General features: G+C 38.4%; 1 protein-coding gene and 1 long non-coding RNA gene across 2 annotated transcripts; one reads left to right on the top strand and one right to left on the bottom strand.

The window, feature by feature from the left end:
* The first annotated feature begins 4,193 nt into the window (after positions 1-4,193).
* Positions 4,194-5,985, top strand: LOC128734908 (ATPase WRNIP1-like). Its single transcript, XM_053829311.1, has 3 exons — positions 4,194-5,175; positions 5,226-5,397; positions 5,461-5,985. Exons 1-3 carry the CDS (start codon positions 4,196-4,198, stop codon positions 5,983-5,985), a joined length of 1,677 nt encoding a protein of 558 aa, XP_053685286.1. The 5' UTR covers positions 4,194-4,195.
* Positions 5,986-6,024: 39 nt separating this feature from the next.
* On the bottom strand, positions 6,025-7,081 carry LOC128734910 (uncharacterized). Its single transcript, XR_008411991.1, has 4 exons — positions 6,853-7,081; positions 6,622-6,680; positions 6,376-6,450; positions 6,025-6,157 (listed from the first exon to the last, which is right to left on the bottom strand). It is a non-coding gene; the product is annotated as an uncharacterized LOC128734910 (long non-coding RNA).
* Positions 7,082-19,227: the final 12,146 nt, after the last annotated feature.

The following is a 19,227-nucleotide window of genomic DNA, read 5'->3' as shown; positions in this document are numbered from 1 at the left end:
GGGCCGGAGCGCCGTCCCGTTGAAAGACGTAATGATTTTTCCCGTAGAGGGCACGAAGTGCCAGGCCCACAACCTTCTCCAGAACCTCGATCTTATAGTACGCGGCGTCGATTTTCACATGTTTCTCGATAAACACCAGTGGAAGCTTCCACGCTTGGAAACGGCCCCCCAAACCATTATCGACGCGGCGCTCTGGAACCGCGGGATGTTTATGTGGGACGGAGAATGCTGGCCAACGTCGACGCCCACAGCCGATCATTTTGGACATTGTGCGGCTGTTGCAAGATGAATAGTTTCTCATCAGAAAACGCGAACTCCTGACCAGCGTGCCGCGAAAGTATCAGTTTTGCTCTGTGCAGCTTTTTCTTCGTTGTAGCCTCCGTTACCCCGTGAACCTTGGGTTTCTTGTACGGCTTGCATCTCAGGTCCTTTGCCATGATGGTGTGGGCAGTCCCGATCGACACATCCAAATCAACAGCGGTCTTCCGGATCGAGCGGTTCATTATTCAACGAACCCGCTCCCTCACCACCGGTGCTGGTGTCCTCGCCGAACGCGGCCGCCCGGATCTAGCACGGTACTTGGCCGTGCCCGTCTCCCGGTACCGACGGATGGTGTTATAAACGAAATTCCGCTTCACCCCTTGGGATTTCAACCGCCGAAATATGTCGCCGGGTCGCTCATCTCTCGCATACAACTTTACTACGACGTTGCGGTACTCCTTCATCGCGCGCGGTAAACAAATAACAAATGACATCAAGTCGACACCTGGCCCGTCGGTTAGCCAATATATAAGGCTAAAGCTTAACACCCTTAACACCAATGCCAATACACAGAATGCACATGATGCGCAATTACACAACGATGAAAAGTTGTATTCGAACTTATTGAACACCCTGTAAGGTTGAGGTCAATAGAGGTTTTCCGTCAGATCATATCCCTTCTTTTCTTATTTTTTCTCGAAAGTACTCCCAATACGAGTGATAATGGTGCAAAAATATATTTTTTTCGTTGACTCTAGAATTTACTACGATTTTTCAAACAATGTAAATTGCAAGAATGGTGAGTTTCTTTTCACCAAATCACGAATGTTGAGTTTTAAAAAATTCGTTTCGGCTGCACTGTTTATTAAAATTTTCAGATTTTCTGGCAGCATTGCACAACAGATATTGACATATGTGTATCAGCGGTTGAGTGAAAAGGACAAAACGAATGAAGCTAATGATTACCTTCTTTTTCGTTTCGTGCGTTGCTTGCCACAAGAGTAAAGAGTGGCATAAATGGTTTCGAAGTGGTGAAAATAGAGGACACTGGTACAAAAAGGCATGTAATACATCCGAGAAGTGACGGGTTGAAATATACGTATTTTAGTTTTTCATTTTTACAGTAGTTAGAGGTTTTAATAAAGAAAGTTTTATATGGGTATAATTTCTAAGAGTCAAAACCGAACATTTAGTGGAAAAAAAATTTTGACGGAAAACCTCTATTGAATAAACACACTAGCACATACTGAAATGGCATGAAGTATTCCACCACGCACACACATAAAGATTTTTTGACATCAGCTGGGGCCCTCGCTTAAGGCTTTTTGCAGTAGGAATAATATCAACAACATCAAATTTCAAACTCCCGGATCCTCTCCTCCACTCTTTGCTCCCCTCATACTCTTACATAAACGAGCCTCAGCTAATGGCATTCTCGTTAGTGACGAAACCGCAAATTACTTCATAACAAATAACATACAGCACTCCACAAATGTCAATAAATTCTGAAATAATGTTATGTAGGGGAATTGTGTATAACGTGACCCCCCCCCCCCTGGCCAATGTACCCTCTCTTCATTTTTCCTCAATCAAGCGAAATTAAAATGCAAAACCACCCAGAAACCATAGTATTTGATGGAACTAACCTACTATGCAAGTATGACACTTGCCACATGCTGTAAAAACAAAACAAAAATAAATTTGTTTCCGATGTAACTTTTGGCGTCGTTTCCATAAGCTATTTTCTTGTCAAAGAGCAAATGTTCCGAGGTAAAATATCATCTTGTACGAAACCGAGATTCCGAAGATGATATTTACTCGGACAATGTTCTGTCGCAAGACCGGTAAGCTTGCTGAGATCTCTCTTATTGAAACTCAGCGACTTTTGAGTAACTTTCATCCTCGACGTTATATATTTTATACAGTGGACTCCCATTCGTTTGAACGATTCCTCATGCAAACTAACGGGGTTAGTTTGTAATTTGAACAACTGGCAACCCTAAATATGCTGGAAATTGTGTGAACTGGTCACCCTATTCTGTGTTATTGTTTTGGTGGTTTGATTCAGTTGGAAGTTGGAAGCAGCGAATATTTCATTCTCCGATCGGATTTCTATCATAATCGTTGGGAAAATGCAATGTGAAACAGATTAAACACGCTAGATCAATACAAACAAATCGCGTTTATGCGCATTGTCTGCATAAGCAAATGATGGCATGTTGAGAAAGACATTTGAACCATTTTTAATTTACACGTCGTGCAAACCAACGGGGTGCAAATTAAAAAGTGTTCAGATTAAAAACGGTCCACGGTATATTAAGAATGCTGGGATCTCTCTTATTGAGACTCGGCAACACAGTCAGAGATCATGCAGAGTGAATCTCGACCCGTGAGTAGAGAGTTGGAGCCACATCTTGGTTTGTCGGCTCACAACGAGTCGGCGTGTTGAGGATAGACGAGGATCAGGACTGACCTTCTGCTAGCGCATCGTTCAAGTCCTGCTCCTCCCCTATGTTCCTCTCCACCTCATTCGTTTCTTTGTTTTTCGGCAAGGAGCATGCAAGGTAGGAAATCGTCCACTTCATCAGTGACCGGTTTGATGTAGCAAGGGAAAATTGCTGTGGAGGACGCCCTGGTACTCCACAAGCTCCGTTGCGGTGAGAGAATTTATAGAATCCCCTCCACCATTCATCCCTCGGCACGGGTCACGTCACACCTTGGATTACGGATTTATCCATTCAAGTTTTTACATAATAGCCATGGATAACAGCTATTAAAACCATCTTCCTTTAAGGGCTTTGGACTCTCTGCTTTGGTTCTTAGTAGTCTTACCTCCCACAAGAACCGTCTTGCAGGCGGAAAGTTTACACTCAGCCTTCGCATGAGTGCCCCCTTGTCTGTCCGCATACGACCCTAGTTTCCACCGGTTGTCCGATTTCCACTAAGGAACGAAAGAGAACACCATAACTCATGGTTTTCACAGGGGTGAGAAACGAACGGTAAATGCATATGATTTCTGTGTAACCGTTTTTCTGACGTTTCGGTCCGAGAGACAGCTAACGCTTTTTTCAATGGAAATTCTAATTCTAAGTTGAAGGATGCTCTCTTCATTCCTACATGAGAAAGAGATAGCATGATTACATACCCTTGGGTTTTCAGAGATTCTAGCATAAAAATGACGGGTTGTTAAGTATCTTAACAACGAAAAAATCTAGTTTTTCGCGAACAAAAATTTTCTGCCGTCCTTTTATGGTAATTTTTTTAAGCAAAAAAAACCAAATATAATTAAAAAAGACAGTAAATTTATAATGAAATATGACCAATTTTATAACATAAAACAAGAAACAAAAATATAATAAAATTAGATTTTGAGACACTTTTACAATAAATTGACCATGAGCTTCAATGTTCACAATAAAAACTGTTGTAGATGTTTCTACTACAAAATTTAATGTAAATTTTTTTTCGGGCAGCTGCATTATTTATTGTTTTAGTTGGAAACTCTCTAAGTCTCTCTACTCTCTCTAGCTCTTATAAAGGATTTATTTCCGTACCTATTCATATCTCATTGCGCTACCAGGAAGCAGGAACGCCAACTGCGCAAATTAGTCCGAAGAGTTTTCATTTAACAATATTGAACAATAATATAAATAGTACTAAATAATAATAATAGTACATGAGGACAATACAACATAATATAGTGTACTGTGTACTATGAAATGAAAAATGGTTCCTGCTGCCTGTTTGGAGTTTTAAGGATAGGAAATAAAACAAATTTTGTTTCAAAACTTCTGGCATCTTTGCTTCAATCAATGAACTATATTTTGATTAAAAAAATATGAGTCAGTCACGTTGTTTACAAACGTTTTTGAATATTGTTCAGTTTCTGTCGGAGTTTAATTGTAAATAATTTTAATTAATGTGAGATCAAACAATGTGTGATGAACCTGAACCATCTTCTTCCTGCGTGAGATCTGCTTGTCCCGTATGTGACAAACTTTTTTCGATGGAGGAAATTGAGAAGCATGTTGACCGGTGCTTATTCCTGAATTCCGCGGAGGGTGCTTCGGTGTCGTCGTCATCGTCAAGTCGAGAAAAAGCAAACATACAGAATCAAAACCCAGTTCGAGATGCGAAGCGAAGCTATAGCATTTTCAATAAATCAAGCCCGGTTAATTCATGTAAACGGGTTAGAGGAGAGGATAGTTCCCATGCGATTGCGGATATGGAAAAACAAATTATTGATTTGTCCGATGATGAAGTTAGCCCGACAGAGAGAAAAGAAATGGTACAAATAAAACCTACGAGTATAAATAAAAATAAGGATTCAAACGTTCCACTGGCTGAAATGATAAGGCCAAACGAATTAGTCGATTACATCGGACAAGAGCACATAATTGGAAAAAGTACAGTGCTAAGAACTCTTTTCGAAAATAATACGATCCCGAGTATGATTTTTTGGGGACCTCCAGGTTGTGGTAAAACAACATTGGCGCATATTATTGCAACTCACTGTAAGAAACAAGAAAATTTGCGATTTGTTAAGTTATCGGCTACAATGAGCGGAATTAATGACGTCAAAGAAGCAGTTAAGGTGGCCAAAAATGAAATGAAGTTTAAACGAAAAACAATACTGTTTATGGACGAAATTCACCGTTTCAACAAATTGCAACAAGACATATTCTTGCCACATGTGGAAAGTGGAATAGTAACTCTGATCGGCGCTACAACTGAAAATCCTTCTTTTAGTCTGAATTCTGCTTTGTTAAGTCGCTGTCGAGTTATTGTTCTTGAAAAACTTTCAGTGGAAGATGTAATAAAAATTTTGAAACGGGCGTTATCCGAATTTGACACAGTCATGCTTGAAAACAATAACGAGAACCCTGATATTAGCAAGTTTCAATTCATTCCCAGGTAACTTTCGTAAACTGTCGGTGATTAAACATTAATTTTATTTCTTTTAGAATGATGATCAGCGTTGAAAGTATACGATGGTTGGCAGAAATTTGCGATGGAGATGCACGCATTGGACTAAACAGTCTTCAGTTAGCTTTGAATGCAGCAGCAGCCCAGCGGCAAGAAGACGAAAGCGCGATAAAATTGCTTACGCTGGAAGATATCCGAGAAGGGGTAAAGGTAAATTAAGAATTATGTTTTATTTATATGCTTTCTTGTAATGAAACGTCGCTTGTCTTAAAGAAATCCCATTTACTATACGACCGTAAAGGAGATCAACATTATGAGCTGATATCTGCATTGCACAAATCTATTCGTGCTTCTGATGACAACGCTGCTTTATATTGGTGTACACGGATGCTGCTCTCCGGAGAAGATCCCCGTTATCTTGTTCGACGGATGATACGAATGGCTAGCGAAGATATAGGAGCTGCCGATACCAATGCTCTTACAGTGACAACGGCAACGTTAGCGGCTGTTCAAGCAGTTGGCATGCCAGAGGCAGATTGTATTATTGCTCATTGTGCTGTATATTTGGCAAGAGCTCCCAAGAGTCGAGAGGTGTATAACGCTTTCAATCGTTGCAAAGCAGCGCTGGAAAATCAAAAAGGACCTATGCCTGGTGTTCCACTACATCTTCGTAATGCCACTACTAAACTTACGCGAGATCTAAACTATGGTGTAGGATATAATCTAATGCATAAGGAGCAATCCGGACTACAATACATGCCAGAAGGGCTGGAGGATGAAAATTATTTTTCTGAATAGGACATGTCTTGAAAATAAAAACTTACATAGTTTGTGTTGATTCATTTTTATTCAATGTTTTTCCATAAATCTGGCCGATTGATTCTTATAAACCGATCCGCTCCGACTCGACCGCTCGATTCTAAAAATCTTGAGCCTATATCTTTCGTCTGCCTGAAGATCACACAGCAACCTGGTAAAAAATGAAGGTATTAGAGTGAAACTTGAACGTTGCATATATGTACACATTTAATTCAAATCTTCAGATAGTGGTGCATATAATGATGTTGAATCATTAAGGTTCATTCAATTTAAAGGATTTTTATCATCATATGATACAGAATTCTAAACATTTACAGTTTGGACAAAGTTCAGACTCGAAAATTTGTTTGAATCAAAAATAACACTTACCTGTATTTGGGTAGCACCTGTTAAATTGCAGAAAGTTCCGTGAATGCGTGTCAGCAAATGCGTTGTATATTCAATCTGCAATTACAAAAACAAACCTTAGGGAATACTGGAAGAAAATAGTGCCGTATTTAGCGCTATGAATTTTTCAGATAGTGGTGCATAGAAAATGAAATCATTATGCTCATTACTTTAAATTACTCATCATATTTTTTAAAAATGTTAAAACGAACTAGATAAAGTACAAACCGCTTTAGCAAAGCATATTCCGATTTCCGTTTTTGTTGCACGGTATTTAATCGTGGATCCTGAAATAAAAATTATAAATAGCTTACTTTGGAAAAAACGAAATAGTTTCAAATGTGTTTTTCGTTCAGATAGTGGTGCATTTATAATATGAATCAAAGAAAATTTCATATAATTCGTAGGTTTATTATCATCATAGAAAAACTTAAATAAAATTTCATTTAATAACCTTACCTTAAAACCGTACACGTGGTTACACAATGAAGTTAAAAATTCATACTGTAGGCATTTGATTTAAAAATCAACATGCCTGCGTTAAATAACTACATTCCGGATTTCAACTAATTTTGGTCACATTTATATATGTGAATAAACTTGTGCTAATTAAGAAAGAAATCAACGTAACCTGCAACTGCAACCAACAGCGTAAACTTTCGAAAAGAAATGGACGATTTGGATCGTGGTTCGTGCAGTCTGCAGTCGTGTCGTGACAAGTAGAGTGACTATATACAGAGTGGCGACAAGTCTCGCGTAACTTTTCAAAAGGACCTAAGTAACAATGAGAGATTCTCTTTGTGCCTCTTCTCTTTCGGTTGCCACGGCGATGCAAATGCACTTTAAAACACCTGCCTTGCATAAATCGGTTGCTGGTGTCACTACCTACCCAATCGTCAAGAAAACTTTTGTTGAAATGCATTTATGTCGCCGTAATAATCGGAAGAGAGGAAGACCAAAGAGAATCTCTCAATGTTACTTAGGTCCTTTTGAAAAGTTACGCGAGAAGTCATCCCAAATGTATGCAATGCGGCTTTTCCAAAGTTTTTCTTTCTCTTTCCTGCATACGCGTTGGATAGGTCGTCTGCTCGATTGGAATGACACTGACAGATAATTATCATTCCAATTTTGACATTGTCGCCACTCTGTATATAGTCACTCTAGTGACAAGGAGAGAGAGAAGCGAGAGAAGTCCTGTAAGAGCAATGTGATATATACAGGTGTGGCAATGTTGGTTAAGTGCAAGGGCATGGTGTGTTGCTATCTCTATCTCATGTAGGAGTGACAGAGGTTGGAAAACTCGCAAAATGAATATATACGCCGAGCATCGGCAAACGGTTTTTATCATGATAAAACAGCTACGCGAGTGGTTCAATTCGCCTATAACAATGAGCATCATACACTCACGCTTCATTGGCCTTGCCAGCGTTGAAAGAGATTTCGTAGGCTGCTCGCACTTACAGGAAATCTCGTGCTGAACTGTCAACGCGTGAGTGTTGACAAAAGCAAAAATACTTCACTTTCTTTTTTTCTCACGCAAAACCCTGAACAATATCAGCAACGCTGGCAAGGCCAATAGCATCGCTGAATATACGAATATCGTGAGCAACGCAAAAGTGCAAATTACTGCTTTCTGGTGCTTGTAAAGCCACTAACACTACTTTAAACTATTCCCTTTTCGTGGTAATATTATTTTGAATACTTTCTGGCGTCCCCGGAAATTCTATATCCGATAAATCGAACACATTTAATGTTCAATATTCAATTTTTGAACGAATTCTGATGTTCACATTGAGGTTCTGTTCGTGATAAAATTCAAAGCTGATGCGTGCATTATCGCCGAGGCAGGCGAATAGTGTGTGTTCATGAGGGATGTTCATCGATTCAAACGATCACTTTTTCGCGAATTCTCCAACCACTGAGGAGTGAAGAGGGCAACTTTCAAATGGTCCTCGGTAAAGGGGAATTCCCAGCAAATTTTTTGGTTCCTGTCAAAATTAACATTTTGGTACCAATGCGTGGCAATGAGGTTTAAAAAGGTGTGGCAGATGAAGACATTTGATGGTATTAGTAGCGAAAAATCAGAAAACGACGTCAAACTACAAAAACAAACCGCGTCGGATAATGGTGTTTGTTTTTGGAGCTTGACGTCACGATTGATCGTGATTGGTCCGGTTACGATTCCACCCACACCATGATGAAATTTCTTCATTGCACTAACACCACTTAACCAACATTGCCACACCTGTATATATCACATTGTATGTGTAACGGACGCATCTAATTAAACGTTTATTATTGCTGTTGCAGTTGAAAACTGTAATAATCGACTCGCGACATTCGGTTTCATTCTTGTTCTGTGTGTCGCAACTACGTCGCACGTGGTGCGCTGTACAGCGCATCAATGTGCGATCACAGCGCACCACGTGCGACGTAGTTGCGACACACAGAACAAGAATAAAAGCGAATGTCGCGAGTCGATTATTACGGTTTTCAACTGCAACAGCAGTAGATTATTTAATCTAATCCCAAATTCATTTTATTTCCGGTAACTAAAGAAGGCTTGACATGTAGGTTCATAAATCGTGTATTTTCAGTACCTGCGTGTACGAGTTGTAAAAAGATTAGAAGAAAGGATCAACAAAGCAAACCATAATCCAAGACCAGGTATCTGAGCAAGACCCCTTTCGGTGATTAAGCTGCATAGGCAGTTATATGCACTTATCATGTTTATCAGGCAGGGTCCGAACACACTTTACATCCGCCTCAGGTAGCGTCAAAAGCAAACCCGGGAGAAAGTGACCTTTGTTTTGACTAGCGGAAGGAACAGGCAGAGTAAATCATTCGTATTGTCCATTAGGTCAGATTGTCTACGCCCTTTAAGAATAAATGCACGAAAATGGAAATACCAGCCAACCAGGTACAGTTAGGGAATCAGGCCGTAAATAATTTCCCACTTTTCTATCTCTTTTCACCACACCTGGATCAAATGATTTGAATTTGTATCGAAAGATAGGAAAAACCAAAGTTATCACTTTCACTCCAATTAGCCATAAGGAATTTACCTGTAACAACGTATAAATAGATAAGTTTTGCGGAAAATAAACGAGAGTTAAACTGACACGCAGTAAGGTTCTTTCTAATCCGAAAAGTACTTTAAAAGTTTACCTACTTGCTTTCTAAGCCTTCCGACTAGGAGAAGGACCTTGGTTAGTAAGTTCAAAGATAAACTTCTTTGAAGTTACTCATTTTCTTAAAGGACCAGTCAGGTTACTCTCAATTTTATACCCTAGAGGTAACATTTTGGTGTCACTCCAGAGAGGAAGTGCTCACATTTTTTAAAAAGACCAGGAAGGACGAAAGACTCCCCCTGGCAAGATCAGCACGATTTTTAAGGAAGAGCTCACATTTTTTAAAAAATACCAGGAAGGACGAAAGACTCCTCCTGGCAAGATCAGCACGATTTTTAGAGGAAGTGCTCACATTTTTTAAAAAAAGACCAGGAAGGACGAAAGACTCCCCTGGCAAGATCAGCACGATTTCTAAAGACCAGGAAGGACCAAGATATTCCCCTGGCAAGGTCAATACGTTCAGAGAGGAGGTTTGACATTTAAAGACCAGGAAGGACGGACGAGATTCCCCTGGCAAGCATTCAGCACGATAAAATCCTGTAGCACTTTAGAAAGGAGAGTGCCTACATATTTTAAAAGACCAGGAAGGAGGAAAGAGATTCCCCTGGCAAGACAAGCACGGTTAAAGGAAACCTAGCAAACCGCTAACCAAGGATAGCGGATACCACTAAAAGGCCTGCAGAACTTGGAATCGATTTTGGGTATTCCACTGCAGCGGCCACATTTGGACATGAATCGGAACTAAAAGGAGGACCGACATGTAAATTATAAGGTCAAGTCAAGAGGACATGGGCCACTAAGTATTGGAAACAGTATCAAGGTTCGCCAAGGACGGTTAAAGTTTTCACCATTACCGATCATAGGGATCGAAACTATTACCAGCAGGATTAGGAGTAAAGGCAAATTCCCCTGTAAAGTAACACGTCAACAGAAGTTATGGATTCCTTCATGAAAAACCCCAACGGCAGGTGTCGTTTATGTACTGGAAAGGACATCACGGACAGCATGGTCCAATGTGATGAGTGCGACAGGTATTTCCACCTGGTTTGCGCACAATTAATAAATATGCCAACCGATGCAGGACGCTGGATCTGTATCAAATGTGCATTAATTGAAGACCTACGTGCCAAGTTGCAAAAAGAAGCAACGCAGCTGAAATCTAACGATTGCAAATCGAGGATTCCTGAAAACCATAGAGATGGTATGGGGGAATTAATTCTATCTAAGGAAAACAAAGTTGAACCAACGGACGATATGAGTTTCGCAAATGAAACACAAGTTCCAGAAGAAAACTGGGCAACCAAAGAACGACAAAGGCTGATACAAAATAACATAGAAACGACCGAGGAAGGTACGTTCAATCCTGAAAGTACGGATCAAGAACTGAAGTATTTTGGAGGATGCTTCGAAACAATTAAAGCAGCTAACCGATTCAGTGAAGCTGCAGTTTTTGAGAAAAAGCAGATTCTAATGGATCTGTCTACATGTAGTGCAACAATCTTAACGGATTGTTCGAATGCTTTGGATGATCTAGTTTCGGACATCAATGCATCAAAGGATTATTGCTATTTAGATGATCCTCAATTAGTAGAGGAAATTATCAGCAGATTATCCCTTAGTTTACAAATCACGTGGGCTAAGGAAACTAAAGGAAACCAAGTCAAGAACTTGAGCGAATTAAACGATTGGTTGAAACCACAAGTTGAAATGCAAAGTATGCGGCGTACAAGGCAACCGCCAAAACATTTTCATCCTCGCCTAAGAAGGAACACCGAAGATAGAGCGACAGTAATATGCTCGAATAATCAAGAAACCATAGATTGTCTCAGTTTTAATAAAATAAGTCCGCCGGATAGAGACAAAGACATTTTTGGAATTGTAAGGGATAAACTTGCAATTAAGCAACAGATTGAAGTCGGTGAGAAGACGACTATCTGTAAAAACTCACAAGGAGTTCACACTCTCACTAAGGAAAGTGTGGTAAATAATAAAACGAAGAGCATGGCAATAAAACAAGTTGTTTGCCTAAATAAACGTAAAATCGTTGATAGCTTGTCTACGAACTCTCAAAAGACATGCACTGGAATTTGGAGCTTTGAAAAGGGAAACAAAATTAAAAGACCGTTTGTTAAAATTGATAATAATAAACATTCTGGTAAAGCTCAAAAGCAAAAAGAGATTGCTTCAGAAAAAGTTCACGAGGAAAAAGTCTCAAAAACTTTGATTTCTAAAAAAGAGAAAGAATTCTCAAAGATTCCAGCTGAATGTAACACATCTAGTTCATTCTCGGTTTTATTGAAACGCCAAAAGGCAGAAACAACATTAATTTCAGCGGATACTGAGTGTTCGCTTAAATTAATTGAAGGACTGACGCGTCCACCAGAAACCAGCAACAATAATATTGATTCTGTTATGGAAATCAGAAAGGTTACGGATCATGCCGTAGACCAGGAGAACAAACGGAAGATCGATTCTCCAAAATTAACACTGAGCTCTCAGAAAAGAGATAAGTGTATTTATAATCCTAAGAATGAACAGGATAAAGTCGACAAGAAATGTCAAGCGGATCGAAAATCTACATATCAAGTTAAGAAGACAGCCATAGTTTCACGGGAAAATAAAATAACTTTGCCTCCAGATAAGTCAACGTCATTGCATGATTTATCATTGGAAAACAATATTAATACTTCACCTTTAACATCACAGTTGACGAACACAAAGTTGGAGAATAGAAATGGCAAGTTGTCACCAGAATTACTGGAAGAAACGGATTATTTGGATTTCAGTAGTAATTCGATTATTTCTGGCGTGGAAAGTCCCCCGACTAAATTATGCTACGAGAAGATGTTGGATGTATACAGGGAAACATCAATTATTCCCTTGGATCCTGAAGTCGAACACAACGATATAAGCATTGGAAAACTCAAAAGCACCGAATTGCCAGTTAAGAGGTATTTGTCGACGGAAGGCCATGATAAACAAAAACATGTAATGCAAGGATCGGAATTTACTGAGAAAATAAAACATACAGAAATTCTAAGTATACCTAGATCTATTGAAAGTTCAACAAAGACTTTTACGGTTTATCAGTATGTCGAAGAAGCACTACCTCTTAGAATACAACCGAAGCAAACAGCAGTAGATACTAGAGACGATTTGGATTCATCATTACAAGCAGCAGTAATCGACTCAATAGTATCAGAATCGATTGAGTTTGGAATACCAATAGGCGCTCGAATACAGTCAACGGTCGAGCATGGAAATATCTTCGTTAGTGAAAACCTGGACACTCCAATTAAAGATCTTTTGAGTCAGTTACCACGGGAGAGTGTTGTTTACAAAAGCACGAAGAATATTATTATGAAATTGAAATATTTCTACGGTTCGAAATTTGCTAAAAGGCCGCCGGATAAATGGCCAAATGGATTACAATGTGTAACATATGCAGTCAACTCACTTCACAAAACTGGTCCAATGGCCAAACAAAAAGAGTTATTTTCAAACTGCGACGAACTCCAAAGATCAGTCGAGATGAATGACACAGAATTGTTTGAAATAGAAAATGGTTTAAGTATGAACGGCAATGAAACATTAATATCTCATGAAACTAAAGCAATCGAAGGAAAATATATGTTAGAAGCACAACAAACGGGTACGACATTTTGGAGTCGTTTTAAAAAGAAATACATTCCAAGTTGTGTTACCAGAAATAAATCGAACAAGTCGGGAAAACCGTTTCGGATGAACAACTTAAAGAATAACGTTACAATTGACTCAAGTGACAGTAGAATTGTGGTAGTCGACAACAAAAAGGATCAGCAGTTTCATTTTGTTGATATTAAAACGAAAGAAGAAGTTACAACGCATTCTATAGCTAAGGTAACTTATGACAATATTAAAAAAGAAAACACACAGACAGAGGATTCGGATAGAGCCGATCTATCTGGTACAGAATCATTGCACCATCAGACTAACGGAATGATGGAAAATAGAAAAGGAAATTTTCGCATATTCTTTTATAACTGGAAAAAACGACAGAAACAACTGCAAATTAAACTATCAGAGTTTAATCGGAAACATTATAAAAGAACGACGCATTAAAATTTGCACAACGCAAAGAACATCAATGAATTAAATAACCATCTTTAAGAGGTGTTGTAGCAGCGACACAAACCCGCCATTTGGTAATGGTAGCATATGATATATTTTTTAAGAATAAAAGGTTTATGAATGAGAAGCTAGCAAAATAAGAAGTAATACCTTTATATCTAAACACTGTAAAATGTACAAGGCATTGAAGTGCGATCACCATAGGAAAAAGAAAACTGAAATGATTAAGAAAAGGAATATTACCCAACGGCAATGTTATGAAAACTTGAATGCACACCATCAAAGGTAAATTTTTTCAATCCAACATAGAGGACTGTAGAACAAGGTAGAAAAATTGTGTCACGTCAAAATAAGTGAGATTAGAAACAATTACTTCAATTATAAAGTGGATAAAGTAGCATGACCACAGCACCAACATAGGCATTATTAGGATTACACTTCTCAACGTTGATAGTACGCGATGGGCATCGTAACCACACAAGGAAAACTGGTTCATTAAACAATCAATAGTCTTTACAAGCCGTTTTGCATTTTGTAAACTCACTGGGGTTCTAACATTCAGCCAGGTAGCAAAGGCGGAGAACTAGATTAGTCGCAACCGGAAGTAAGCATCACCAGGAAGAGGAATGTCGGAACATTGAACACTGAGGAGAAGTGACGATAGCAGCACAGTGTCATCATTACTTATACCAACTCGTAGAATTAAATTAAAGATTCAGTCATAAGATATAACCAAGTTCAGAAAAGGCATATCTAAAAATTTAGTAAGCACATTGAAGAGCACATATGAAAACGCCTTAGAAAAGACAGGTAAATAGTTTAGCAGAACAGATAGCGAATGCTGCCACGTAAAATTAATGTTGAAACATGAAAATTAAAACACAGAGAACAGACTACCAGGCAAAAAACGGAAAGTGTGTAAAAGGTATCAATGAGATATAATAAAAAACCCCTCGTTAAACACCCCTCGAATAAACGTCATGATAACTGGCAAACTAAAACTTGAGGTCGCTTCAATCGTTGTGAAAATGTAACTCTTCACTCCTTAAGTACCTATGCACCTAAACTAAGGTGCAAAATTTGCTATTTCTTTCACTTTACGGTGTATGCGAAGAGCATCATTAATCCGTGTTGATATTTACGTGCAGTAGGCAGGATTTAGTAAGCAGTTGTCGAAACTCGATAAATGTGATAACTAAAGTCGAAAAAAATCATTTAAGTTAAACATTGTTTACGATAAAATAAAATTTTGTTGCTGTACCAAGATGGGGCGAAAGTGTGAATATTATTGGTGTTCAAATAAAGAAGGAAAAAACGATGGAATATCCTATTTCAAATTTCCGACGGACGAACAATTGTACGATGTATTCTAGTCTAGACAAATTCGGGTTCTAACCCAACATTCTTGTAGATGTTTCAGATGGATCAAAGCCTGCAATTCTGTGAATGCAATGCAATTATTTCGATGGAAAGGACCACAAGCATTGAGCCGCATGAAAGTGTGTTCTGATCACTTTCAGTATACTGATTTCCGCGATAATGATGCAGAAAGGAAAAGGTAAAAAACGGTATACATTTATTTTTAACTTTTTGTACCTATATGTGATGTACACTGTATTTTTAGATTGCACTGCGGTTCTGTGCCGATGTCTCAATCAGTTGATTACATATATGACGACGATTGTGGAGAATGGCAAGAGACTTTTGACGTAGGACTACGTCTTACGGCAAGTTTTGATATAGGGTGTCATTCCAAAAAATCGAAAAATGCGAGCGTCACGAAAAATGAAAGGTTTTGAGCGCTAATAGCTCAGCGGTTTTCCGATCGATTTTCAACATTCTTACACCAATCGATCGGAAAATCTTCTAAGAATTGACCCAAATGAAGAAAAGTATGGATTCTTCATGTTGAATTATTGAAAAATTGGAAATAATGAACTTATGTTTTACCAGAATTCTCGCTTCGTGATTGGTTGGAAGATTCTTTGCGATGATCTAAACCTATATCAATTTGATATCTGTGCTTGGGAAGTAAGCCAAAACAAGTGACGAAGTTTCCTCATTTCAACAAGATCTCTTAACACCGCGATTAAACCTAGACCATTTTGATGTCCTTGCTTGGGAAGTACGCCAGAAAGAGTGACAAAGCCCCCTCGTACCAACAGATTTCTTACGAACGCGATTAAACCTAGTCCAATTTGATGTCTGTGTTAGGGAAGTGTGCCAGAAAAAATGACACAAGTTCGCTGTCCCAACAGATCGCAAATTCTTTACTGCGAGACGATTAAACTTCGGCGAATTTGATATCTGTGTTGGAAAAATGTGCTACAGCTGTAGTGTTCGGTTATAATACGACGATAAAGATGTGGTGTTGATAAAATAGAATTGAATTGGTAAAATCCCTTCAACATGGGGAACCATGGGTAATAAAAACAATCTTTAATTTCAGTAAGGTAGCAGAAAATCAATAGTTTGTGCTCTTTATTTTGTTAAATTGTATTCAAATGCATCTTTTGAGAATTGAACGTATGCAATGTTACTCCTTTGATAAATGTTACATACAACGCATGCAGCATGTATATATGTTGCATATAGCATGTATACATGAAGAATCGAATGATAGGGCTTTCGCTACATACACACATGCAAGACGTCTGTTAGGCATACATTGCATCTTTTCCTATTCGATGCAGCAAAAACGCGTTGGATAAAATGATCATTTTTTCTAAAATTATTTATACATTCGAAACAATTAATGTTTAAATCACCCAAGAAATGTGTCCCGATATATATGTTCACATTTAGCAACTAATATTTCAGTGAATTAGCATTAAATCGGTGACCCAAAAATATGATTTTCGGATGTAGCATGCCGCATAGGCCAAGTTCGAAACAACTGAATGTAGCATTGATTTTAGTATAATTTATTGTTTTCTTGGCCGAAAGGAATCGCTGGTTATAGATATTTGGTCAGGTTTATCCCGCTAACATAGTTAATAGTTACATTTTTGATCAATTCTACCGCGTTTCAGCTTGTTTGTTGAAAATAGATTTGTTAATTAGTAAACAGATATATTACCTTGCTATACATATAACGCAAATAGTAATTTCTGTTTTCAATGAAGACTTTAAATTATTTAAAATATCTCGCCCTTTCCAAGCCTTACCCCCTAAGTTTATATGGAGCTGTCACTTTTGCCTGCCCAACAGCTCTTCAATACATATGCACTCTGCAAACACCCTATTACAAGCATGAATACATGCTACTATGACTACAAAGAGACTTACGTAGTCCTGCGTCACCCATATATGCGGTCGTGTCCTGTACACAACCCCTCTGATTTTTTAGATCCGTTGCGCAACATGGAATCCTTCGATATAAGATCATCTTCACCATCTTCACAAAGCGAACCAAATGTGTCTGATTGTACGGAAATAGGGAATCTAAATGTAACTGTCGAAAGGTAAACAAAAATGACTGAACCATAATTTACGAATATATGATGTAGCTAATACTTTTGTATTATGTGTATTTTGTATGTAATTTGCATTAATTTATGCATCATAAATGTAGCGAAATGTTAAAACCGATCAAGTGTGTTGAAGAAAATTATCAATATCAAGCAGATTCAAACGTTCCTGACGGTACGGAATTTATCAACACTAGCTTGTTTGCACAGCTTGAATTGCATTCGTCATACCAAATTGAGACCAGCACAGAAAATTTTAGATCGCATGGGTCAATTGCAACCAACTAGAGGTAAAAAAAAGAGTTTCCATGTTAATAGTTCTAGTAATACTTCTTATACAATTCACATAGTTTTTACCAAAAATCTGAAGAAATGTCTATGTTGACCGAGTTCGTTGAAGATGATGATTTCACAAAGTGGCAAGCAGCGTTGTCGGCGCCTTTCCAGGATTCGGAATCTTCAAATTTGAATTTGATAAATTGTACACGGGGCACTACAGCAGAGGAAAACTATGAATTTAACCACATCGACAGAAATGATTCTTGCTGTACACAAGATAGCAGCTGTTCAAGAGAAAATTACTGTGCAAGTAGTAATTTCGCGGCAGATCAGTCCATCCGTAACCAATTGCAGCTTGAAAAACTATCTAATTCGGACCTGAAAAATAAAATAAAACAACTAAATCGGCGAATTTTTGTTTCTGAACAAACTAGTTTGCGCAGATACAATTCAATGATGAAGCACAAGAAAACCATAAATGGTTTGCGACGTAAACTGAAAACTTTAAATAGACATAAGACTGCTAACAAGTCGTTAGTTAAAATGGTTTTGGAAAATCCTGTTATCTTTGATAGTCTTCGTAATGCGAAACGTAAGCCATCAGCACGGAGATGGCATGCCGAAACCATAAAATTTGCCGCAGGAACTTACATGAATGGGCCACGTGCATATCGCTATGTGAGGCACTCTGGGCGTTTGATTCTGCCACATAGAAATACCGTTTATTCTTACCACAAGCATGTTCGTATAGGTCCGGGTCTTGATCCATTTTTACTGTCATTAATAAAAAAAAAATGAATAAGAAAATAGAAAAAGATTGTATTGTTGCAATGGCAATCGACGGAATGTCTGTCAAGGCGGAATTGTCCTATTTAGCCAAGGCTGACACCTTTTATGGCTTCCCGAGTGATGGTAGATCCCGAAGAATAGAAAAAAATAACCCGTTAAAACTGGCAACGGAAGCAGTAGTTATTATGGCATCGGGAATATATTCAAGGTACAAACAGGTATGTGACGGCTCGTATAAAAGCCTAGGTAGACGATGTTTAAACATTTATTTTTTCTGTATTTTAGCCGATCGGATACTTATTAGCCCATAATAGTTTGGGAAGCAAGGTCCAGTTGGAATTCATTAAAAGGAGTTACCGAGCTGTTCAACAATGCGACATGCATCCAATGGTAGTGGTCATGGATCAGTCTGCCACCAATATGAAGATGGCAAGAGAATTAGGCGTCACGATGTCGAATCCCGTGTTCGAAATAGATGGCACAGAAATTGTAATAATGTTTGATGCACCTCATTTGACTAAAAGTGCGCGAAACGCTCTGTATAAAAATAACGCCGTGTACGACGAGAAAATTGCTTCGTTTTCACATATTCGTCAACTTTTTCAAGTAGATATTGGATCTACTTTGCGACTCGTACCAAAATTGAGCAAAAAATGCATAGATTTACCGCCGTTTGCTACGATGAATGTAGCATTAGCTACACGAACACTCAGTGAAACTACCTCTGTTGGTATTCGGTACTACGTGAACACAGAGCAGCTTCCGCAATGTGCTTTAGCTACAGCTGATTTTATTCACCTACACGACAAATTATTTGACGTCTTCAATTCCAAGGAGAAGTATACTGATTCAATTGGAAAGGTAAACAAATATACATAATATATTTATTTATAGAATTTACTATGCTAAAAATTTCAGCCTTTTAGAACTCCGATTACTGAAAACTCTTGTCATTTGGAATTTCTCGAAAAAGTTAAGTTGGGTTTTCAACGGATGTATTACACAACCAACACTTGTTTCGACGTAAAAGAGGTAATAATTTTGCTGAAAATTTT

This window comes from Sabethes cyaneus, chromosome 2 (assembly GCF_943734655.1).
Source record: "Sabethes cyaneus chromosome 2, idSabCyanKW18_F2, whole genome shotgun sequence".
Taxonomy (NCBI): domain Eukaryota; kingdom Metazoa; phylum Arthropoda; class Insecta; order Diptera; family Culicidae; genus Sabethes; species Sabethes cyaneus.
The sequence above is the reverse complement of the archived record's forward strand: the minus strand, read 5'-3'. Positions and strand labels throughout refer to the sequence as shown.